Source organism: Daldinia loculata (genome assembly GCF_022478755.1).
Source record: "Daldinia loculata strain CBS 113971 unplaced genomic scaffold F4817scaffold_19, whole genome shotgun sequence".
NCBI lineage: Eukaryota > Fungi > Ascomycota > Sordariomycetes > Xylariales > Hypoxylaceae > Daldinia > Daldinia loculata.
In genome coordinates, this window is record NW_026054873.1 from 389,274 (window position 1) to 408,712 (window position 19,439).

The 19,439-nt window shown below is 48.9% G+C and overlaps 5 protein-coding genes across 5 annotated transcripts; 3 read left to right on the forward strand and 2 right to left on the reverse strand.

Moving 5' to 3' along the window:
• The first annotated feature begins 88 nt into the window (after positions 1-88).
• Positions 89-3,064, forward strand: F4817DRAFT_75975 (uncharacterized protein). Its single transcript, XM_049307870.1, has one exon. The coding sequence runs from the start codon at positions 660-662 to the stop codon at positions 2,853-2,855; it is 2,196 nt and encodes a 731-aa protein (XP_049159940.1). The 5' UTR covers positions 89-659; the 3' UTR covers positions 2,856-3,064.
• A 30-nt stretch (positions 3,065-3,094) lies between these two features.
• Positions 3,095-6,758, reverse strand: F4817DRAFT_75983 (uncharacterized protein). Its single transcript, XM_049307871.1, has 2 exons — positions 6,560-6,758; positions 3,095-6,470 (listed from the first exon to the last, which is right to left on the reverse strand). Exons 1-2 carry the CDS (start codon positions 6,590-6,592, stop codon positions 3,273-3,275), a joined length of 3,231 nt encoding a protein of 1,076 aa, XP_049159941.1. The 5' UTR covers positions 6,593-6,758; the 3' UTR covers positions 3,095-3,272.
• Positions 6,759-7,069: 311 nt separating this feature from the next.
• Positions 7,070-9,566, reverse strand: F4817DRAFT_76056 (carbohydrate-binding module family 35 protein). Its single transcript, XM_049307872.1, has 10 exons — positions 8,823-9,566; positions 8,642-8,763; positions 8,432-8,573; positions 8,278-8,373; positions 7,918-8,224; positions 7,719-7,843; positions 7,620-7,667; positions 7,464-7,556; positions 7,246-7,398; positions 7,070-7,184 (listed from the first exon to the last, which is right to left on the reverse strand). The coding sequence occupies exons 1-10, from the start codon at positions 8,992-8,994 to the stop codon at positions 7,132-7,134; spliced, it is 1,311 nt and encodes a 436-aa protein (XP_049159942.1). The 5' UTR covers positions 8,995-9,566; the 3' UTR covers positions 7,070-7,131.
• A 5,368-nt stretch (positions 9,567-14,934) lies between these two features.
• On the forward strand, positions 14,935-15,577 carry F4817DRAFT_358238 (translation protein SH3-like protein; the record flags this gene model as incomplete). The annotated part of the gene is made up of 2 exons (XM_049306001.1): positions 14,935-14,956; positions 15,012-15,577. 2 exons carry the CDS (start codon positions 14,935-14,937, stop codon positions 15,575-15,577), a joined length of 588 nt encoding a protein of 195 aa, XP_049159943.1.
• Positions 15,578-15,826: 249 nt separating this feature from the next.
• On the forward strand, positions 15,827-18,150 carry F4817DRAFT_335269 (peptidase C1B, bleomycin hydrolase). Its single transcript, XM_049303004.1, has 2 exons — positions 15,827-16,542; positions 16,624-18,150. Exons 1-2 carry the CDS (start codon positions 16,316-16,318, stop codon positions 17,921-17,923), a joined length of 1,527 nt encoding a protein of 508 aa, XP_049159944.1. The 5' UTR covers positions 15,827-16,315; the 3' UTR covers positions 17,924-18,150.
• The last annotated feature ends 1,289 nt before the right edge of the window (positions 18,151-19,439 follow it).

Here is a 19,439-nt window from a genome sequence, read left to right on the forward strand (position 1 = left end):
CACTCCTAGTACCTACCCTGCAGGTATATATAAAAGAACGTAAATCTATATATGAATACCTATAATGATGGCGAATAACCTCATTCAATATTTACCAGGTCATATAAAATAATACAGACCAAGAAATATCATAAATAAGGAAAATAGGAGGCCTTAAAGATTTATAACCCCTTATCGTATTCACTCTCCTTAGATTACTTATAGAACCTCCTCTTCTATATCTAAATGCTCTAATTACCATTACGGCAAAACACAAATCCCTAATTTATCATAAAATTATAACTATCGACGTTTTAGATCCTCTGTCAACTAGAAACATGATAAAGATCAAAGGAACCGAGTTATACTGAGGTCATTCAGACTCTTTGTTTAGACATGACACAATTGCATTGTATCTATTTAATCTTCAAGAGCATCAATAGGGTCATTGTCGTTATTGTCGCCTGTCTTACATAGAGAGTATTTATGTCAGACACGTTCCCGTAGAAGTTCGATTTATGATTTTGCTACTTTATAATAGTACAAGTAAGCGAAATTACGAAGACTGCTCTATAACCGAATTAAGTAAACGAACCCATACGAGCCTCGTATAGGTACGTACGTACGAGACGAGGTAAGTCAGTAATTCTAAAGTAGACAAGGTAAACTACATTGTTACAATGAATAACAATACCCATGACTGGGACCGCCTGCTCCTCGACGCGGACTGGGTAAATTTGGACTGGCGGCAACAAACGCACAACTTCCGACTTGTGCCCTGGGCAGAGATACGGAATGGCACCCTCAGACAGTTGGCCAGGCTACACGCGGAGTACGACCAGAACCATATACCATCGAACTCCTGGCCTGTACGTAGTCCCGCGGCCGAAGAATTGCTCCGTAGAAGAGACCTGGAGGAGAGAAACCTCGGAACAGAGGCCCAATCCGTGCACGATTGGCTCCCCAATGAGGTCAAGATGTTTTCATCGCCCGTAAAGGCGGCCCCGGACCTCCCTAGTGTTCCCGAGCTCCCCGAAATATCTCCACAGCCGGCTCCTAACACCTCGACCGGGGGCAATACGATCAAGTGGGACAGGGCCTCCACGCCAATTAATCAACCAGGTAAGAAAAAGAAGATCCCGGGCCTGATCTACAAGGACGACTCGCCCGGGCACTGGACGGTAGGTTTTGAGCTGGAGCTACCCGTCGCCGTTTATAGGAGAGGGGGGCTAATGGCCGAGCGACCTCACCCCCGCGACCCCCGGTGGGAAGCCGAGGAGATCGTAACCGACAACGTCCCAAAGGAAAGGGTCCACAAAATCACGGTGGACCGTTTTATCGAGGTGCTCAACTCGCAAACCGACATGGTCTTCATCCATCGGGACGAGGACGAGGACTCGGCCCTTCACGACCTGAGGATGGAGAATATGCACAGGCTTGAACACGGATTCCCCCTATTGGCAGACGTGATCATGCGCGACAGTCCGGTGCGATCCTCGAGTGGAGCGTCCCCCATAAGCAAGCTAGCTGAGAACGCGGCAGTGCAGGCCCGAGATTTTCTTAAGTTGAGCTATTTTAACAACTCGGAACCCGCCAGAAACTTTATGTTAGCAAGTCGGGAGGAGCTCCGGGATGCCGCACAGCGGGCCATCATGCACGGCATACCTACCGCCTCGGAGAGGCGGGAGGCCGAAAAACGCCTTGAGGAATTACTTTACCTGGAATCATACCTGCAAAAGCGAGATAAGAACCATGTCCCCTTAGATGGCATGCGGCCGCGGTATCGAGCCTTCTCCGTCTACGCAATCGACGAGGTAAACATGGATTGTACGGAAGGCAGACATTATAGAAACTGGCCACAAACGGAGGCAACTCCCAAGGATCTATATGGGTGGGTAACGATCAAGATCTCGTCGCCGGTACTGCGCTTCGAATGGCCGCCGTTGAAACTCGATGGCATGATCCGCGATATCTGTAGAGTCGTACGTGACAACTTCCGCGTACACCGAGACACGCCCTGGATCCCCGCGACGACGCAGATTTCCATCTCGCACACCAACGGTCTTACACTCCTAGAAATCCAGAAGCTAACCTCGTTCCTTGCCATCGAGGCCGTCTCCAACGACCTGCGGCGTTTGAACCGATGGTATCGAACCCGAACGTCGCACGACAAGGTGTGCGGGCCCATCCGCGAAGTCTCCCAGCTAGGTAAGATGGCGCAGACAAACCAGTACGTGGAAAACTTCGACAACACTGCGATCGTGCCAAAACACGGGCCTCTACTCACAGAGCGGCAGAACCAGACAGCGGCGGCGCATCTGCCCGTCAACTTAATCACGCAAAGGGAGAACCTAGCGGGTCGCATTTTCCTAGGCTTGATATGGCAATATACGGACGTAGACTCTATCGTGGCTGCCGTGGGCACGGGGTACCGGTCGCGGAAGACCGAGGTAATGATCAAATGCCGGGGCGTAGGTACTGCCGCGGGGAGGGCGAGCCCGGGCCCTGAAAATGAATTGGAGCAGGAAAATCTAGACTACGACGGCAAGTTCTTCGAAGTAGATAAGCAAAGAGGAGTTTTCGAATTCCGACAAATGGGGGGATCGCTTGACCCATCGAACATCATGGCGTGGATGATCGTGTGCTGCGGGATCGGCGACTTCATGAGAACCTCAACACCAGTGCAGTATCAGTCTACCTTAGAACGGATCATAAGGGACAGGGTACCAGTCATGGAAGCTATAAATATTCCCATCGAGGCTCGGCAATTTTTCCAGAACCATATGGGCCGTAGTGGGCATCTGGAGACAGAGTTTGACGACGACAATAGTACCATTGACTGGAGAGACCCTTTCTACCCGACATACCCAAAGTAACCTCCGTGGAGGTAGTAGAGACGTAATAGGTAATGTAAAATCCCTTCTTCGGTATAGACTATGGCCGGGTATTGTATAACAGAGTGAACATAGAGTTGTATGATTCCCCTAGGTTAACTAGTTAATGTAACATATGATAGATGTTTTATGTCCTGGAATTAGCAATTATTAGAAGTGACACATGAAAGTAAAATACGACTTCCCTTTTACGTACTTTTATCTTCAGAAAACGTATGCTGTATCGTTGAGTCGATTATTTCGGATGAAAGATGCTTCGATGATATCTCCTTTTACTCAGGTCTCGGTTCATACCTGACGCCTACACTGAGGATACTAGCAATCACCCCTGTCGCCGAGGGCTGGTGGGAATGTACATCAATTGGACGATATACATTATCTACCTATCGTATAGCGTCCCTAACGCTTCTTGCCACGGTTTGCACTACCGCCCTTACTTCCACCTTTCCCCTTCGCGTCCCCTCCACTTCCGCCAGCACCTCCACTAAGCATAACCCTCAGTTTCCCAACTGGCACAATATTGACGACCTCTTCAGGTTTGAGGACCTTGAGAAGATCCACCTCGCGGGGCCACATCTTCTCCTTGTCCTCGCTCTTCTCGTCCACGACACCTTTCTTCGTAGAAGCTGCCTTCCACGCTTCCAGGATTTCTTTCACAGCCTTGCCTTTTTTCTGCGTACCAGGTTGCATTTTGACCTTATATTTACAGCGGCCAAGCGCGCTATATGGCGCGCACACAGCAATCGCATCAAGGATCTCATCGCCGGGGAGTGGGGTTCCAACAAGCGCATCGAGAGGAGTTAGGTTAGCCGCCTCGTTAGCATCGAGAGTCTCGATGCCCTCTTCGAGCATCATTTTGCGGACTTCCTCATGTTCAGCTGTTTCGCGTTGCTGACGTTGGTGCTGTGCTCGGCGGCGTTCAAGCGCAGCCGCTCGTTGAGCTTCGCGTTCGGCTTTTGCTTTCGCCTCGGCCTCGGCCTTCTGCTTTCCAGCTGCTGCGCCTATCAAAGCTTCAATCGCGGCGCGGTCTTCTTCATCTTGGTCCTTGTATTTAGCGGCCTTCTTAGCTTTGCCCTTTTGACCTCGCTTAGGTTGTTGGCCTTTCTTTTGAGGCTGCGGTGTGGACTTGCCAGACGTTTCGGGAAGCAGACTATTTACCCTTGTCACAGGCGCAGAATCAGCTTCCGTTACCACCTCGTCTAGATCTTCTTGTTCATCACCAATTTCGTGTTCTTGAAGCTCTGCTGTATGAGTAGTACCAGGTACCTCGGAGATTGTTAAATTACTCATCTTTTGAAGAGGTGGACTTTCTTCAACCTGTTCCCGAGACTCTTGTTCATCGTCATTTCTGTCTGAAGGTTGGAGTGGGTTTTCTCTCCTTTCGGCATCCTCCTGGATATCTATAGCGCTGTCTTCCGAGCCGCTCTCATCATCATGTTCTACGCTCGACTCTTTCGCAAAGTCGGATATAGCTTTGCTACTAGTAGCGTCTGAACTTGGCTTGTTCGGTAGGGTTTCCGGGAGATCATAAAGACGGTGCTTAACATGTTTGGCCTTGCTTTCCTCGCTTATCCTAAACATCAACCCAAGACCCATTATCAGTTGGGCGGGAGGTAAGAAATTTTTCTTTCCTCGTACCATAAAGCTACCAGTACCAAGAAATTCCCCAGTTGGCGCCGACTTTGATACTTGGTCCGCATTCACCCACCACGCACCCATACCGGCCTTTGAGTCCCAGGCAGACGAGGCACAGACTGCCAAAGACCCAGCTTGTGACAGAGTTGAAGGTGGTATAGGGGCATCAGGTGTGCTGGGACTATTTTTTATGATCACGCTTGGTGCGCCGTGGAGGTCTGCGTGCACGTAGACGTCGCCCTTCTTCAGATACCGTCTATAGAGCATCTCGTTTTGCTGGGCATCCTTGCCGCCGAGAACGAGATAACCATCGGACGAGATAAACCATATGAATTTCTCGAACCAGAGCTGCTTCCGAATAGGTTGCAAGACTGGCTTTTCCTGCTTCAGTCCCTTCTTTAACTCCGCAGCAATTTTCTGCTCCGCATTTTTCAATGCAGTCTCTGATTGCAGTACTGTTTTCTGCTCCTTCACGGCGGCGTTCTTTCTCTCTCCATAATATTCTCTTGCATTGGCGAAAGGAGAGATACCAAGATCGATGTCAATTGTCAGCCGGGTTTCCTGCACCTTTCGCGCAGATGCCTCCGTGCCAGCGTAACCGCTATCATCCGAACTGACCGAGTCAGTATCGGATGCCTCATAATCCTCCTCCTCCTCCTCTTCTTCTTCCGCCTCACCAAGGAGTACAGTGATAGTATTTTCGTGTAGCTTGAGAGGAAGTACAATGATGGAAGCTACAGGATTGCCCCGGTTACGTTCTCTGTCGATAAGCTTACCAATATCTTCCCAGTCCATTCCTTGTTGTATGAGACCATTCACCGCATCCATAGCTTCTTGAACCCTCTCGACATTAGCTTCTATTGCACTGGCTTTCCGAACATTAAGTTGCTGAACTGCTTGAAGGCCCTCGATCCGCTTGGCATGATCGGCTTTGGTCGCATCCAGTTTGCGCTTAGCGGCGGCTTCCTTCTCGTTCAACTTCGACTCTAGCTGCCGTCCCTCTACGGAAGAAAAGAACTCATCCACCATCACGTTGAAGTTTTCGAAAGTAAGCACTGTATAAGCAGGGTCCTCTTCAAATTGGCGAGGCAGGAACGGGTGAAAATCCTCGTATAGTAGGGCACCTTTCCGCTGCTGGCCATCATCTGCATCTCCTGATGGCTTATTATCGAGGCCCGGTCTCGTTTTAGCCAATATATAGCCTTTACAAGTGTCGGAACTAGTCACACCATGGACGACCTTGAGGGCTTCCCCAAGCGACCGTAGTAGGTCATCGAGGAGTCCTTCATTTTCTAATACCGTAGATGGCTGTACACTCGAATCGAACCCTGTGACTTTCATAGCGTGGTCGACTAATATCGGAGGTAGTTCCGTGATGGTGGTAGCAAGCCCCCTTCTCAGCTCATCACCCGGCTTCCTCTTTATCTTCTTTCCCGCTGCAGCCGAGACAGTAGCCCTTTGTATAGTGGTCTGGAGCGCATCTCGTACACGCTCCTTCGTCAGGGCCGGAACTCCACTGTAGTTCAGTCTATTTTCTAGGGAATACGTAAGACCTGGGCGCTGCGGCTCCTGACCTTCTCCCTCGGGGACATGTCGTAACAGCGTCAGAATCTGGAGCTCCTTGTCTGTTAAGATGACGTTGCCTCCGGCAAAGAATTCCAGGTATAGTCTGTATTGGCCGTCACTGAACTGGAATTCGATGATGCGATCAGTACCGATTTGTGAAACAGCGGTGACTCGTCGGGTTTTCAAGGCCTTGCGCAACTTCTGGACGAAAACGGATGGGGCAGCGGCAGTTGTCCGCGCAAAGTCGGTAAGATGGCATCGGAAGCCAGAATCTATAAGGAGTTGTTTCTTGACTTCAGGTTTCGCAAGTTTGAAAAGGAGAATCTTAGAAGATAGGTCATAGATGTTATAGACCCGAAGTGATACGAGGCTTTTAGATAATTCGTGAGCGATGACCTAGAACGAGAGAATGGGATATCGGTTAGCGATGCGATGCGATGCGATGCTTAACTGAGGTTGAGAAGGAAAATGCTGTGGAGGTTTACCTTGACGTCCAACGAGGAAAATCTTTGCTTCATCTTCCTTGTCCGTCCATATACCTACCTGCAACATGCAACCTACAACAGAGTTGCCGATGTGATTCACCTGGATATGCCCTGATCGCATAGATAATACAGTGTGGGATGACTGAAAAGATACGCGGGGCAAACAGACAAAGAAACGACGTAAGAACGGAATAGTTTTGGGGCAGTTGAATTAACGGTCCCACAGCTACTTCTTACTGTTATTTTTAGCCGTAATTAAGTTATTGCAGATAGTAGTTATACCGTAATATACGTATAAATTGCTATATCACCGGCAGAAACGGCGGGGTTTTATAAATCCCGTCAACCAGTTATAATTTACGTCATTGCTCCTAACATTGATACATGTGTACCTATAGCTGCTATAGGCCTTAGAACCAACCTAACTCAATCATCACCATTAAGATAGCAGGCGGTAGATCGATATAACTGATAGGTATTGAAGTCATAATATTAACCAACACAATATGTACTACGAATCTTATATCACCGATATCATTCTAATGAAACAGCAAACCGTTACTTCACAGCCTTCACTCCTCATCCTCTTCAAAGAGCTCGATTCCGTCTACGGCAACTTCGAATCCTAGTAAAGCCACCGTTAGCAGAAATCACGATAAGTTAGGCTTAGTTGAGAGACAACTTACCGTCGGAGCCTGTTGCTCCAAACGTGATAGTGTTCACATCACCAGGCTTCAGAGTAAGCTGGACCGGAGTAGAAGTGTGGTATCCCGCGCGAGAGTTTAGGCTCGAGATGTTGACGGCCGGCTCATCGTTGACAAATATGTGAGCCTCGCCAGCTAGAGCAATGGTTTATTAGCTTCCGCACCTCTTACATTAGGTACATTAGAGTATTACGGCTTACCTTCCGGGTTGGTGACTCGGTAGTGGAAAGAGAACCATTGACGGGATCCGGTGCCGGTGACATTGTGGAAGGTTACTTCGCTTGAATCACCCACTGCGAGCGTGGTTAGTCCAGCTCTAACGCGTCTCGTTCGGGGTAGAGTGTAATATGACTTACGTCCGTGTACAGAACGCTTGCTTAGACACTCGTTGCAATCTTTCACCACTTCTAACTGTCAGCCTCTGAATTTAGAAGTTGTGATTTTGAGTACGTTACCTGTCCTGCCTGACAATACGGCGTGCTCGGCCTCGTAGCGCTTCAGGGTGCTAGGGTAAGAAACCACTCCGGTATTAACATCGACTTTCCACATCGAATGGTAGTCAATCTGAACCGAGTGCGATCTATACAAAGCACAACTAGAGTTAGCCAACACAGCGCCTAGTTATCGGAGACTTGACGTTTTCGAATCACTTACCCGGCATTAATGTTCAGGGGTGCCCACACATAGTTCGAGCTCGCTCCCCCTTTCGAGTCCCAAGCATCTCCCATGTAAATATAGGTGGTCTTTTGCGAGCCCTTAACCGTCAACTCGAATGTGTTCTGCGAGCCGTAGGTGTTCTGGTCCTGTGGAGCAATATCCGATCCTCCAGCCCAAGGGCCGTTAATCGAACTTGACCAGAAGACCTTGTTGGGGTTGGCACGCCAGCCAGTTTTCCCCGAGACGATCAAGAAGTACACACCGTCGGCTTTCACTATGCCTGGGGCTTCGTATGCTCCGCTTCCTATTTAACTCCATTTAGCAGTTATTACACTCTGCTACAGACTAAAGACCTACTTAGATCTGAAACTTTGTCCCCCAGCGCACCGTCCTTGTTGATGCGGTTAACCTGGACGACATTGTGGTCGGCGCTGGTTAGGAGGAACCATGTGTCTAATATGATATATCCATCAGTTAAAGAACTCCTCTATATTTGATAAGCTTGCTTCACCTGCGTCTTCGTCGTAGAACATTCCAGTATCCGAATAGGAGTAGTCGTTTGGCGGGATATGAACCTTGGCTGACTGGCCATAACCCCCGACGAAGTTTGCCGACTTTAGGGAAAGAACATAACGGTCTTGCTGGCCATATAACTGTCGCCATCCACCCAATTAGTGAGTTTCTCATAGGTAAGAACGTTTCTAAGCGAGGTATCTCATACCCAAAACGAACCGTTCGGCTTTGCTATCTTTGGCCGCCACATTCCAGTCACAGAGCTCGCCTGTTTCCCAAGGTTCTTCCAATTGATGAGATCAGTGGATGAATACAAGTTCGGCGTTTGGTCTTGAAGATATTGTTAGTGATCAACTAGCTTAGACATTATGAACTTCGAGGCCATTTACTGCTAGCTGCCTGACCGACCCAGTAGAAGGTATCGCCACGCTTCACGACACCTCCTCCGTGAGCATCGATTTTGTTCCCATCGGTGTCATACCACACAGCACCCGGCGCAATCCATGATGCGCCTAGGGCACCGGTTGCCGCGTAGGCCCACAAGAGTGAAGATGGCTTCATATTTGGTCGTGGCTTATCTAATTGAGTAGCGATTCAGCTTGCACGTGCTGCTACGTATATACTCTTCTAGCTACGCCGATCTTCGCTCCTCTATCCCACATTATATACATCATCTACAGCATCACCTACGCCCACCGGCTCTCGGTGTAATGACATGGCGAGCCTGATCGGATAATTAGTGGCTTCCATATTTTTCCCTTCGTCGATGTCACCGTAGCGGAGGGACGATCGTTTCGGGACGCGGACGCATTCCCTTTATAGAAGGCTAGACAACACAAAATCACTGTCAAGTCCAACACCCGGAACCAGATAGACTATAAACTATGCGGTATGACTTTCTTTCTTGCATTTCATATATCAGCGCTTGTCTATCGAATCTCGCGCCCTCCGGGAGCTAAATACTCCCGAACGGGTGCGTTTCTTGCCCATTTCTAAGTATATTTGAACACCGTTAAAATCTGAATCCTTTCCAGTAGTTTTTAAGCCCCATAATATATTGTTATTGGTCCGGAAATATTCCTTAGATTTGTCCGTTTCTTGATTAATGCGCAGCGAACGGAGGGCGCGAGATTTGATAGACAGCGCTAATATAAAGTTGATTTAATAGTGATCTGGGACGACCTGGTTTGACAGCGCCTACAGTTCCATCAGGCGTTTGATGAAACTTCTCACTATATTAAATGGAGGAACCAGGTTGAGATGGATTGGCCGACTACGTCTGAATGGCATGGTAATCGCACCAATAAAATTATTCAAGAGAGACAATAGAGCACACCATTCAAGGTTATTATCACCAACAGCATAATAGCATTGCTAAGCGCCTTTTCGAGTCACGTTACTACATATGTCTTTAGTAGCTACTTCGTAATAGAATAGTTAACTTGCTTTAAAGTCGACTAACAGGTACCTAGGTAGCCAAAGTTGTATACCTACCTCCTGTTATATGCTTCACCGAAGCGTACGATATATACCCATCCGTTACCGAGTTATAATCCGGGAACTTAAGCGGAGCATCTATGTACAACATGATTGCCTGACAGTTGAAACGATATATACTCATGTTATACTAAAGGTCACACATGATTGATATTGTATACCATTCTCTTTCTTTATCACAGCTTATATCATATTGCTGAACAGGTCTATGTTAGAGACTTGTTGTTTACCCAGACGAAACCTACTCAGGCGCCTTGGGAATTGCTTAGCATTTTACTCTACATTCAATAGTGCAAACAGTCAACGATGCCCAAGTCAAACATTCCGATTCCATATTAAATCTATATCCACCATTGCGCATAAGATGATGGATACGTGTGGAGAATTGCTGCACCTCTCGCTACCGAAGCTAGGCAATACCTACGAAGCATTCCGTCGGTATACCCACCCGACGGACCCGTTGCGGAGTAGACGTCGAACTTCTACAAGAATCCTGACTTCGCCGCGTATATGTGATATGTGGCAAGTCCACATACTATATTCACCATCTTGCATCATGGAGGCCAGAGTGTGGCGTGTGCTTGACGTTCCACGCGGCTACACGAATGTGAAGTTCCAAGCCATCTTTTCCCTAGGCGCTGCAGCATGCAGCTACGGGCCCGTATCTAAAGGCGAGGGGCGCCACCACAGCTTTCTGAACGGGACTTTGCAGATTGACACGACTGCCGCGTTTCATGGTCGAGCACGGGAAGCGAAAACTGCCTGAACCCGGCCCCCCGACCGACACTCTCGCACGCACCGTACGGTGGTCAAGCGGATACGGCGTCTCGGCACGTGGGGATAACCGTCGAAACCGGGTCGAACAACGCATACGGGTATGGAGACAGACCCATAGCCTGTCGATAATGAGCTCGCTACGGGCTGCCCGCGTGGATAGACGGTCCGGCTCGTGCGCAAGCCAACGTGTATATCTGCAATATAGAGATCATAGTGTGGACGGGTATACTTGCATGTGGTAGATGGGGCGTCGAGAAGCTCTATCACCATACAGTAGGTATAGCTCTACGAATTGAGCTACAAAGGCGATGCAATGTCTTATCGCGTGGCATCGAACGGGTGGGAAAAGAACGTCAATGTCTTAATTTGAGAAGCTTCAGGTTTATCATGACACGACTAATGGCTACTTGGCAAACGCTCGACGTTAGGATTTCTTACACCGCAGCATTCGGACTCGCTTACCGGAATAGCTTAGGTACTCACAATGATTCTATGTGGGCGTGCTCTGCTGGCGCCGGATGATCGCTTATTCCAAGAGGCAATAGTCTTCTAAATCATTAGGGGTAGCCAAGCGTTTTCGAGATGGTTTGAGCGGTAAGGACATCATCTCGGAATAGCCTACCTATCGTATCCTGACATGTGAACTAGACCCAAATCTACTGTCATCGTCCTCCTTAAAGCTGTATCGTAATTATTCGGGTCACGTTGGCTGCTTGTAGGTCACCGTCTTTGCATGTTGCCCATGAACCCCTAAAAGCAAATTTCCAATAGGTAGCTGCGGTCTCCATAAACCAGGGCGCACGATCAAAGACCGTAGAGCTGAAGAAGGGACCATATCGTGATGATTCAACCGTGCTACATCATCACAAGTGAATTGGCATTACCGAGGCACTTAGAATCCTATACCTAAAGTTCTTATTCTTATCGTAACTTCAGCTGTCTAAAACCGTAGAGCTGAATTGATGGGCGTCTCGGCATACTGGCTACATGAACGCGTTTGAAGCTCCAATCGGGCAAAAACTTACCATGTATATCCTACCTTACCCAAGCTAGGTATAATGTCCAAGCTGCGGGACGGGGTTGGCCTCGTAACATCTAACATTGCATCCAAGCTTTTGTCAATGCTTTTTGAGGGATCTTCGGATACGATAATTCGATAATGTCAAGATCTCGTGTATAATTAGCTATCTACTAGCTAGTAGCATCGATTGCGAAACAGATCTTCGAGCTCGGACATGTGACGGATAGATTCACGACGGTGGTAAGACCAGTTAGCAACAGCTTCTCTCGAATCTCTCCAAATCAGGAAGCTAATGGCTCGTAAAAATCCTGGCATCTCCGCTTTGATAGGATCTGTATTAAGTAGCGCGGTTTTAGTAACCGGTTGTCATAGCAACGAATTGGAGAGTTGGCGATCAGGGGTAAATTGGACGTCAGCAGGAAACGTGGACTGAACACTTCTTCCGGTATTCGAGACATGTTAGGGCGTGTTGATGGCTTGGAACATAGCAATTGACCGGACGATGTCAATCAATTGGTGACATCAAGACAATCTAGGAGGGTTTGAGTTGAATTTATCGAAAGGTAACTCTTAGTTGCACCAGATTTGAAGGTAGACCCCACCCGACGTGAGTGAGATCTGACGCCCTGTGGGACTGTGGGACTGACAGTGTGCAGCGGAAGAGCGAAGCTCACTTCAATGTTACTGCTCAGCCCGTCTGCATTAGGAGTGCATAAGTTCAGCTGAGTCGCACACCATAATCCACTGCATAACCCAATGAGCGGAACCCACGATATTACGCGTAATTGAAGATGCCTTGCTTTAATCTGCAAGTGTCAGCAAAGGTGGTTGGGAATCATGTCATTCCCAGCCGTGATTCGTCCTTGCATATAAGACCGATTCAGCTATCGGCTCTGTAAGTGGTTGGTTTCTTAGTGCCCAGCTTTTCGAAGATGAGAAAATGAGACGCTCTGCCAGCTTTTCTCGGGAGATACCAGCCTCTTCGATTTCCTACAGCGGCAGGCAATCAATACCTGCTGCGTAACCCAGTCTAAACTGTCAACTTCTTACGGTAGGTGTAATATGTGTGATACCTATGTGCTGCAATAGTGAGCGGTGAAATCGTATTATTATGCAAACATAACACTGATTGAGATCGATACATATGGGAGTTCCATGGGCGACACGCACGCTCGATGCTAATAATTCCTAATGGCTGAAAATCGTGACCGTAAGTCCTCAATCTCCGTCTATCGATTTGAACCGAGCAAATAGAGAGATGTCACAACCGAGGAAGGCTGGCAACTGGCCTCTTTGTTTTTGTTTTGGCACCTAGATAGACACCCCTACTACATATGTATGTAGGCTATCAAAGCTAAGAGGAGGCTGGACCGGCTGGGGGGTTTGTTGGTTCGATCTGATCATCACCGGTGGCCTAGTGACCCGGTGGTCCAATATGGATAGGCCATTGGGTGGACTTCCCCGGCAAACGGTGAAAAGCGAAACTACAGGCGAACCAGGGAATCAAGGGAGGAGGTTAAACGGGGGGGCTAGAAATGGCTGGAAATAAGGAGACAGTACATAGTAGGAAACTGGTAAAAGAAGACAGTGTAAGAGTGAACTTGGTTGCAACTTCCCGCCCCCGTGCGAAAAACGGTCTCAATTTCCCTGTCTTCTGTAATATCCCCCAGTCCCCAGCCGCTTAACTTGTTTTGGGGTAGGATAAACACACCAGACCCATGGTGATCCACTCAAGTAAACAAGCTCCTTCCCATTCAACCCCTGTAGAAGCTCCGGACAACCTGCGAGCACGACCTGCCACGCCAGTGCTTCCTTCCCTCCCACAACAACCCGCAGTAACCCACAGTGACCCCCCAGTACAGTACAATAACATCGGTACTGCCCATCTTTCTCCCTGCAGCATCTCCTATTTCTTTCCTTCCAATAAACTGTTCTGACACTTCACCTCCTTTTCTTCTAACCACCAAACCCAAACATCTCTTTCACAACCCAATACAGCCTATCTTCCCCGCTCTTCCAGCCTGAACGAGAGAATCGAGTACAGAAGCGAGCAATTTCCGCCTGCTTCTCCTCCCTTCCTTTCTTTCAGTATAGTAGAAAGAAGAGCAAGAGGAATCTTCTTGTCTTCCTTTCGCCCTTAGTCGAAAGGTCGTCGAGGAGAGGACTCTCGCGCCGAAAAGGTCGCCAACCTGGACTTTGAAGCCCGCGTACCGGTCCCCTTTAGTATCTTCCCTCGGACATACAAGGAGACTGAGGTAGAGACCACCACCCACACTCACGAAGAGATTCAGATCGATCTCCCCGGAAAACCAGAGAAAGCCGGACGGGAAGGTCAATACTCTTCTATCTCTGCTTCAGCTCAGCTACCTCCGCGTCAGGAGCCACACTTCAGCGAAGAAGAGGTCCGCATCACACGTGAAGAAGAACGTTACCGCCGTCCCGGTGCCCACCGTGAGCATTACGAGGAGCACAGGTCAGTCTACCATATTTTCTTGATTCTTAGAGCCTTTCTTTTCCTCGTCAAAGAGCTAGGATTTCAATAATTACGCAACTGGCTCCATTATCAGAGCCCGAGCTCCTGGTCTGGGTCGATTCCGGCCCGCAATGGATTCAATTGAACTAAATTGGCCAATATGGAGCCATGGGGCCATGAGGCCAGTGCATTGTTCATTTTCCGGGATCCCGGTCAAGTGGTTGGGCCTTGGTCAATCCCCGCCCCCGTTGGCTAAGTAACTTGTAAAAATATCTTCAACTGACAACAAACCTCTTCCGATAGACCTCACACTTCTCACTCTGAGTCCCATTTCAAGCCCAAACCCTCTCGTCCCTCCTCTTCCTTCTCTTACTCAGAGACTTCAATTGAGGTCGACCGCCACAATCCCCACCTTAGTTCCATTGACCGCATCGAACGTGAGTATCGCGCTCGAGCTCAACCATCCGTCTATAAAGACAACATCAGCGTAGCTGCCAGTACTGTCGACCCTCCCAGGCCCAGTTCTCACTTCGCCAGCGAGCATACTCACGTCTCTGAGTCTACTATCGACCCTCCCAAGTCTTTCCCCAGCTTTAGCGAAGAAATCCGCGTCAGCGAATCAACTGTTGATCCCCCTAAGGCCGGTTCATCCTACCACAGGGACGCAGAGATTACCGAGGAAACCGTAGAGTATCCTCGACAGCCCCCTAGCCCCAGCTCTAAGAAGAGTGAGATGGGATATTACGACTCAACTGGTTAGTTCAAGTGCTAGCCCACTATAGTTGTAGACCAAACTGCTAACTTGCTCAGGACACCACCACTCACTACGTGAAGGACTACACAAGATGGCTGACCGTGTCTTCCACTCCGAGGGCGAGCGTGCCGACATCTCTCGCTCCTCCGGCCCCAAGTCTAACGGAGCTCCTTCCGTCCCTAACACTGTTACCATTCCCTGCCACCATGTCCGCATGGGTGACATCTTGATCCTCCAGGGTCGTCCCTGCCAGGTCATCCGCATCTCGACCTCGTCGGCTACTGGCCAGCACCGTTACCTTGGTGTCGACCTCTTCACCAAGCAGCTCCACGAAGAGTCTTCTTTCGTCTCCAACCCTGCTCCCAGCGTTGTTGTCCAGACCATGCTTGGCCCCGTCTTCAAGCAATACCGTGTTCTCGACATCCAGGATGGTTCCGTCGTCGCCATGACCGAGACTGGTGACGTCAAGACCGGTGTACCCGTCATTGATCAGTCCAACCTGTGGCAGCGCCTTACCCAGGCCTTCAACGCCGGCCACGGCAGTGTCCGCGTCCTCGTCCTGAACGATGGTGGTCGTGAGCTCGTTGTTGACATGAAGGTCATCCATGCCTCCAGCTTGTAAAGATATCTTAGTGTGTGGGATCAACTGTGGTCAATGTAATGTCATCATAAAAGGGGAGTTTTCTTATGCTGATGGTTTATGATGGAGTCGCGGTTGATCTCAAAAGATTGCTTCTCAGATCTTTCGCGCGTAATTATGTATGGATTGGAAAAAAGGACGTTGCGGATTTTGGCATATATCAGGTGATACATAGCTCTGTACCTATATGGATGGTAATACAATGTCAAATCTTTAACGTACACATCTGATTGTTGTCTTCGCTCGTCTCTGTGTATTTCGTACCTATCATCAGGGTCGCACATCTTTACCTAAAAGGTGTGAAGGTCATCAAGGTGCTTGGTAACATGCATCTAATGTAATCCTATCCTATCGAAGGTAAGGTTCGGCCGAGGTCACCGGACTGGCACCAGTGTCCCTTCTACCAATTAGAGTACAGGCTTCTGCTTATCAAGCACGTAATATCATAAGACGCAATCAGAAACAGGATGCCCACCTTCTCAACTCAGCCAAGTTGCCGATAGCTATTGTTCCTCTTGATCCTTTTGTTGAGATAACCTAGCAATCTCTACGTGCCTAGGGTGCTATTTCCAATACACTAGGTACCTCATATCCCTAACCGTATTATACAACCCATTATTCGATGGTGAATAATAAACTAAAACTCTACCTAAACCCCAAGTCCACTAAGGGAGATCCTCCAAGTCGAAGCTCGTAATCGCTTTAGTTATCGTAACCAGCATGGGTGCGCAGCAGTCTAAAGGCTCGCCTGAGGTGATGGCAGCCGTCGCACATGAAAAAGCCATATTAGAACGTCTACAGGCGCTTAGCTCAGAGGACGGCTTTGTCCATGTTGACAACGAGAAGGGAGCACTCTTCAACGGCGGCATAACTAGGCAGCCGGAAAAGCTGGCTATTGAACTTACGCAGAATTGGCAGTCTAAGGTGCTCGCGGATCCTAAGAACAGGTTTGTAATTTTGTACTCATAGGAATAATTACTAGTGGCATAGATGCCCAGAGCTGATGGTGTCTTGTCTCTCATGATTAGATTAGCTCTCTCGGCCTTCAGCTCCGCGAACCCACGAGATGTTCTGGCTTCTCGGGCAACGAAGATTACGGACCAGCATGTGTTCAATGTTCGCATCCCTTTCGAGGGCGCTCCTATCACAAACCAGCGATCCTCAGGACGATGCTGGCTATTTGCCAGTACTAATATATTCCGGATCGCTATCATGAAGAAGTACAACTTAGACTCCTTCGAGCTGTCACAGGCGTATCTATTTTTCTGGGACAAGCTTGAGAAGTCTAATTTCTTTCTTGAGAATATCATCGAAACTGCTGATCAGCCATTGGATGAGAGACTGGTTCAAAGACTGCTTGCTGACCCTATCAGCGATGGTGGTCAGTGGGATATGGTTTATAACCTGGTTGAAAAGTATGGTCTTGTACCCCAGACTTTGTATCCTGATAGCTGGAATGCTATGACGAGCAGCACTATCAACTCTATCGTTATCGCTAAGCTACGCGAGTATGCTGTTGTCTTGCGCGATTTGGCCAAAAGCTCGGCGACAACTGCTGCGAGCCTGTCGGCTACCAAGGACAAGATGCTACGAGAAGTTCACCTTATCCTGACGTTGACCTTAGGGCCACCACCTAGCACCTCCGAGGAGTTCGAATGGAATTTCCTAGACAAGGAAGGGAGGGCGCGGTCGGTCGTTTCGACGCCGTACAAGTTTGCCAAGGATATCTCGTCGCAGGAGTTCCGCATTACCAGCTCTACTATCTCTAGCATGGTCTCTCTAGTTCACGACCCGCGCCACGAGCCTCTAAGCCTGATGACCGTCGACCGTCTGGGCAATATTGTAGGCGGTAGGGGAATCACGTACATCAACGTTGATATCGAGACCTTGAAGCAGGCATGCATATCCATGCTACGAGCCGGACTGCCCGTCTTTTTCGGGTCCGACGTGGGCAAGTACAGCGAGCGGGGTAGCGGCATTATGGATCTAGACCTTTTTGATTACGAGCTTGGCTTTAATGTCAACCTCTATGGAAAGCTGGACAAAGCGGCTCGCCTCCGCGTCGGCGAGTCCGCGATGACCCACGCCATGGTGCTGACGGCGGTCCACGTCGACGGCGACGGCCGGCCCGTCCGCTGGAAGGTGCAGAATAGCTGGGGCACGGACGTCGGGTCCAAAGGTTGGTTCGTGATGAGCGACCGATGGATGGACGAGTTCGTATACCAGGCTGTGGTCGACCCGAAGTTCCTCGCTAGGAAGGTTAGAGACGTGCTAACTAAGGAGCCGATTGTGCTGCCCCTATGGGATCCTATGGGGAGCTTGGCTTAAGTGAAATCTTAAGGAGGGCGATTGGAATTTAGTCTACGGTTATGATCATAGTAATGATAACATGTATGAGCGTTTCGGTCTACTATCATGAATACATTCAAGCTGACTCCCTGTATCTCATTGATTGTTGGGATAGCTTGGCCGATGGCTTTTATAGGACTATTCTTTACGGGAAACTTAGCTTTAAGTTATTATGAACTTGCGATTATTGCCTTGTATGTCACCGTTTACTCTGTTGACCGTACAGTCAGCTTGCTTTAGGCGGCGAGTTCCGGCTAATAGTGATTTCTACACCCGCTCCATCTCGAAGGGCAACCCCTACGTAGACGAGAATCCATGGGTTTACTCATTACTACGAACTCATGTGACTTGCATGAAGACTTGTGGTCTGGCAAGGGCCTATAATGTAGCGAGCCTACATATGGTTTATAGCTAGGCCTTGTCTATTGACTTACATAGGTACGGTGTCTTCTTGCCTCCTTACCGGTTTGTAAGAATAGTGGGCATATAGATTGGCTGGTATATGTAAGTAATATGGAAGAGCAGTTCCTTGAACCTTTACAACCTGATAGGCAGCTGGACCCATTGCTTTTTCCACTTTTTCTTTTTTTCATTCTCGTAAGCCGCCAGGTTTCTAGGCGGCGTGAGCTAAACCACCTGTATGTCTGGCTTTTCTACCTTAGGGTCCACGTACTGTATGATACCTCCCGGGCGATGGCGCATACGAGAGGGAGGGATGGGATTTATCTTGACTGGACTAGTGGAGTCGGACGATATTGATGTCGTAAGGAAAAGAAGTTGCGGTATGGGGGCCGCTCGCTAAAGGTTGAATTAGCATCGAGAGTCAGTATCAGAAAAAGGAAAGAATAGGCTGAAGGCTCGTTCATAGATGGATATTGTAAGACGCTATTTTGGTTGACGGGTCGGCTTGGTAGCGTAATACCTGGAGAAGGCATTGCCGGCATGGGAAAACTGCATATACTAGGATGTTGACAGCGGAACCGATCGGGTTGGGATGAGATCTTACGGGAACGATGTAAATGCCATTTCCTTTGTTTACATCAGCCGATGGAGGCAACGTGGAAGTTGGTATTCGCCCTGACGCGCTGAGTTGTCTCTCCCCCTTCCTCCTTTTCTTCCCTGAGTCGGAACTTCGATATTCTCGCGATCCACTTGGGATAAACCGTTGTGCATCCGGTTCCACCCAACCGCTCTTCAGTAATATGTATTGAAGAGATTCCCGGCGACGCCCCCAGCAGTGGGCGGAGATGGCCTTTTGATATTAGGGGTCCACGTTTTGGAACACTGCTTTGAGATGGAGCTCTCGTGCAGCCTCATGCACGTAGGGTCCCTCGATCTGGATGCTTTGGCATTTGCCATTGCGCAAGCTACCATCTATCTGCGTTGCTAGCGTGTTCATCTCACGGGTGTAACGCCGCAAATATGAGTGGCTTCCGTCACACCGTCATACCACATCATCAACAAACATAAGCATATACGAAAGAGAGACGCAGCT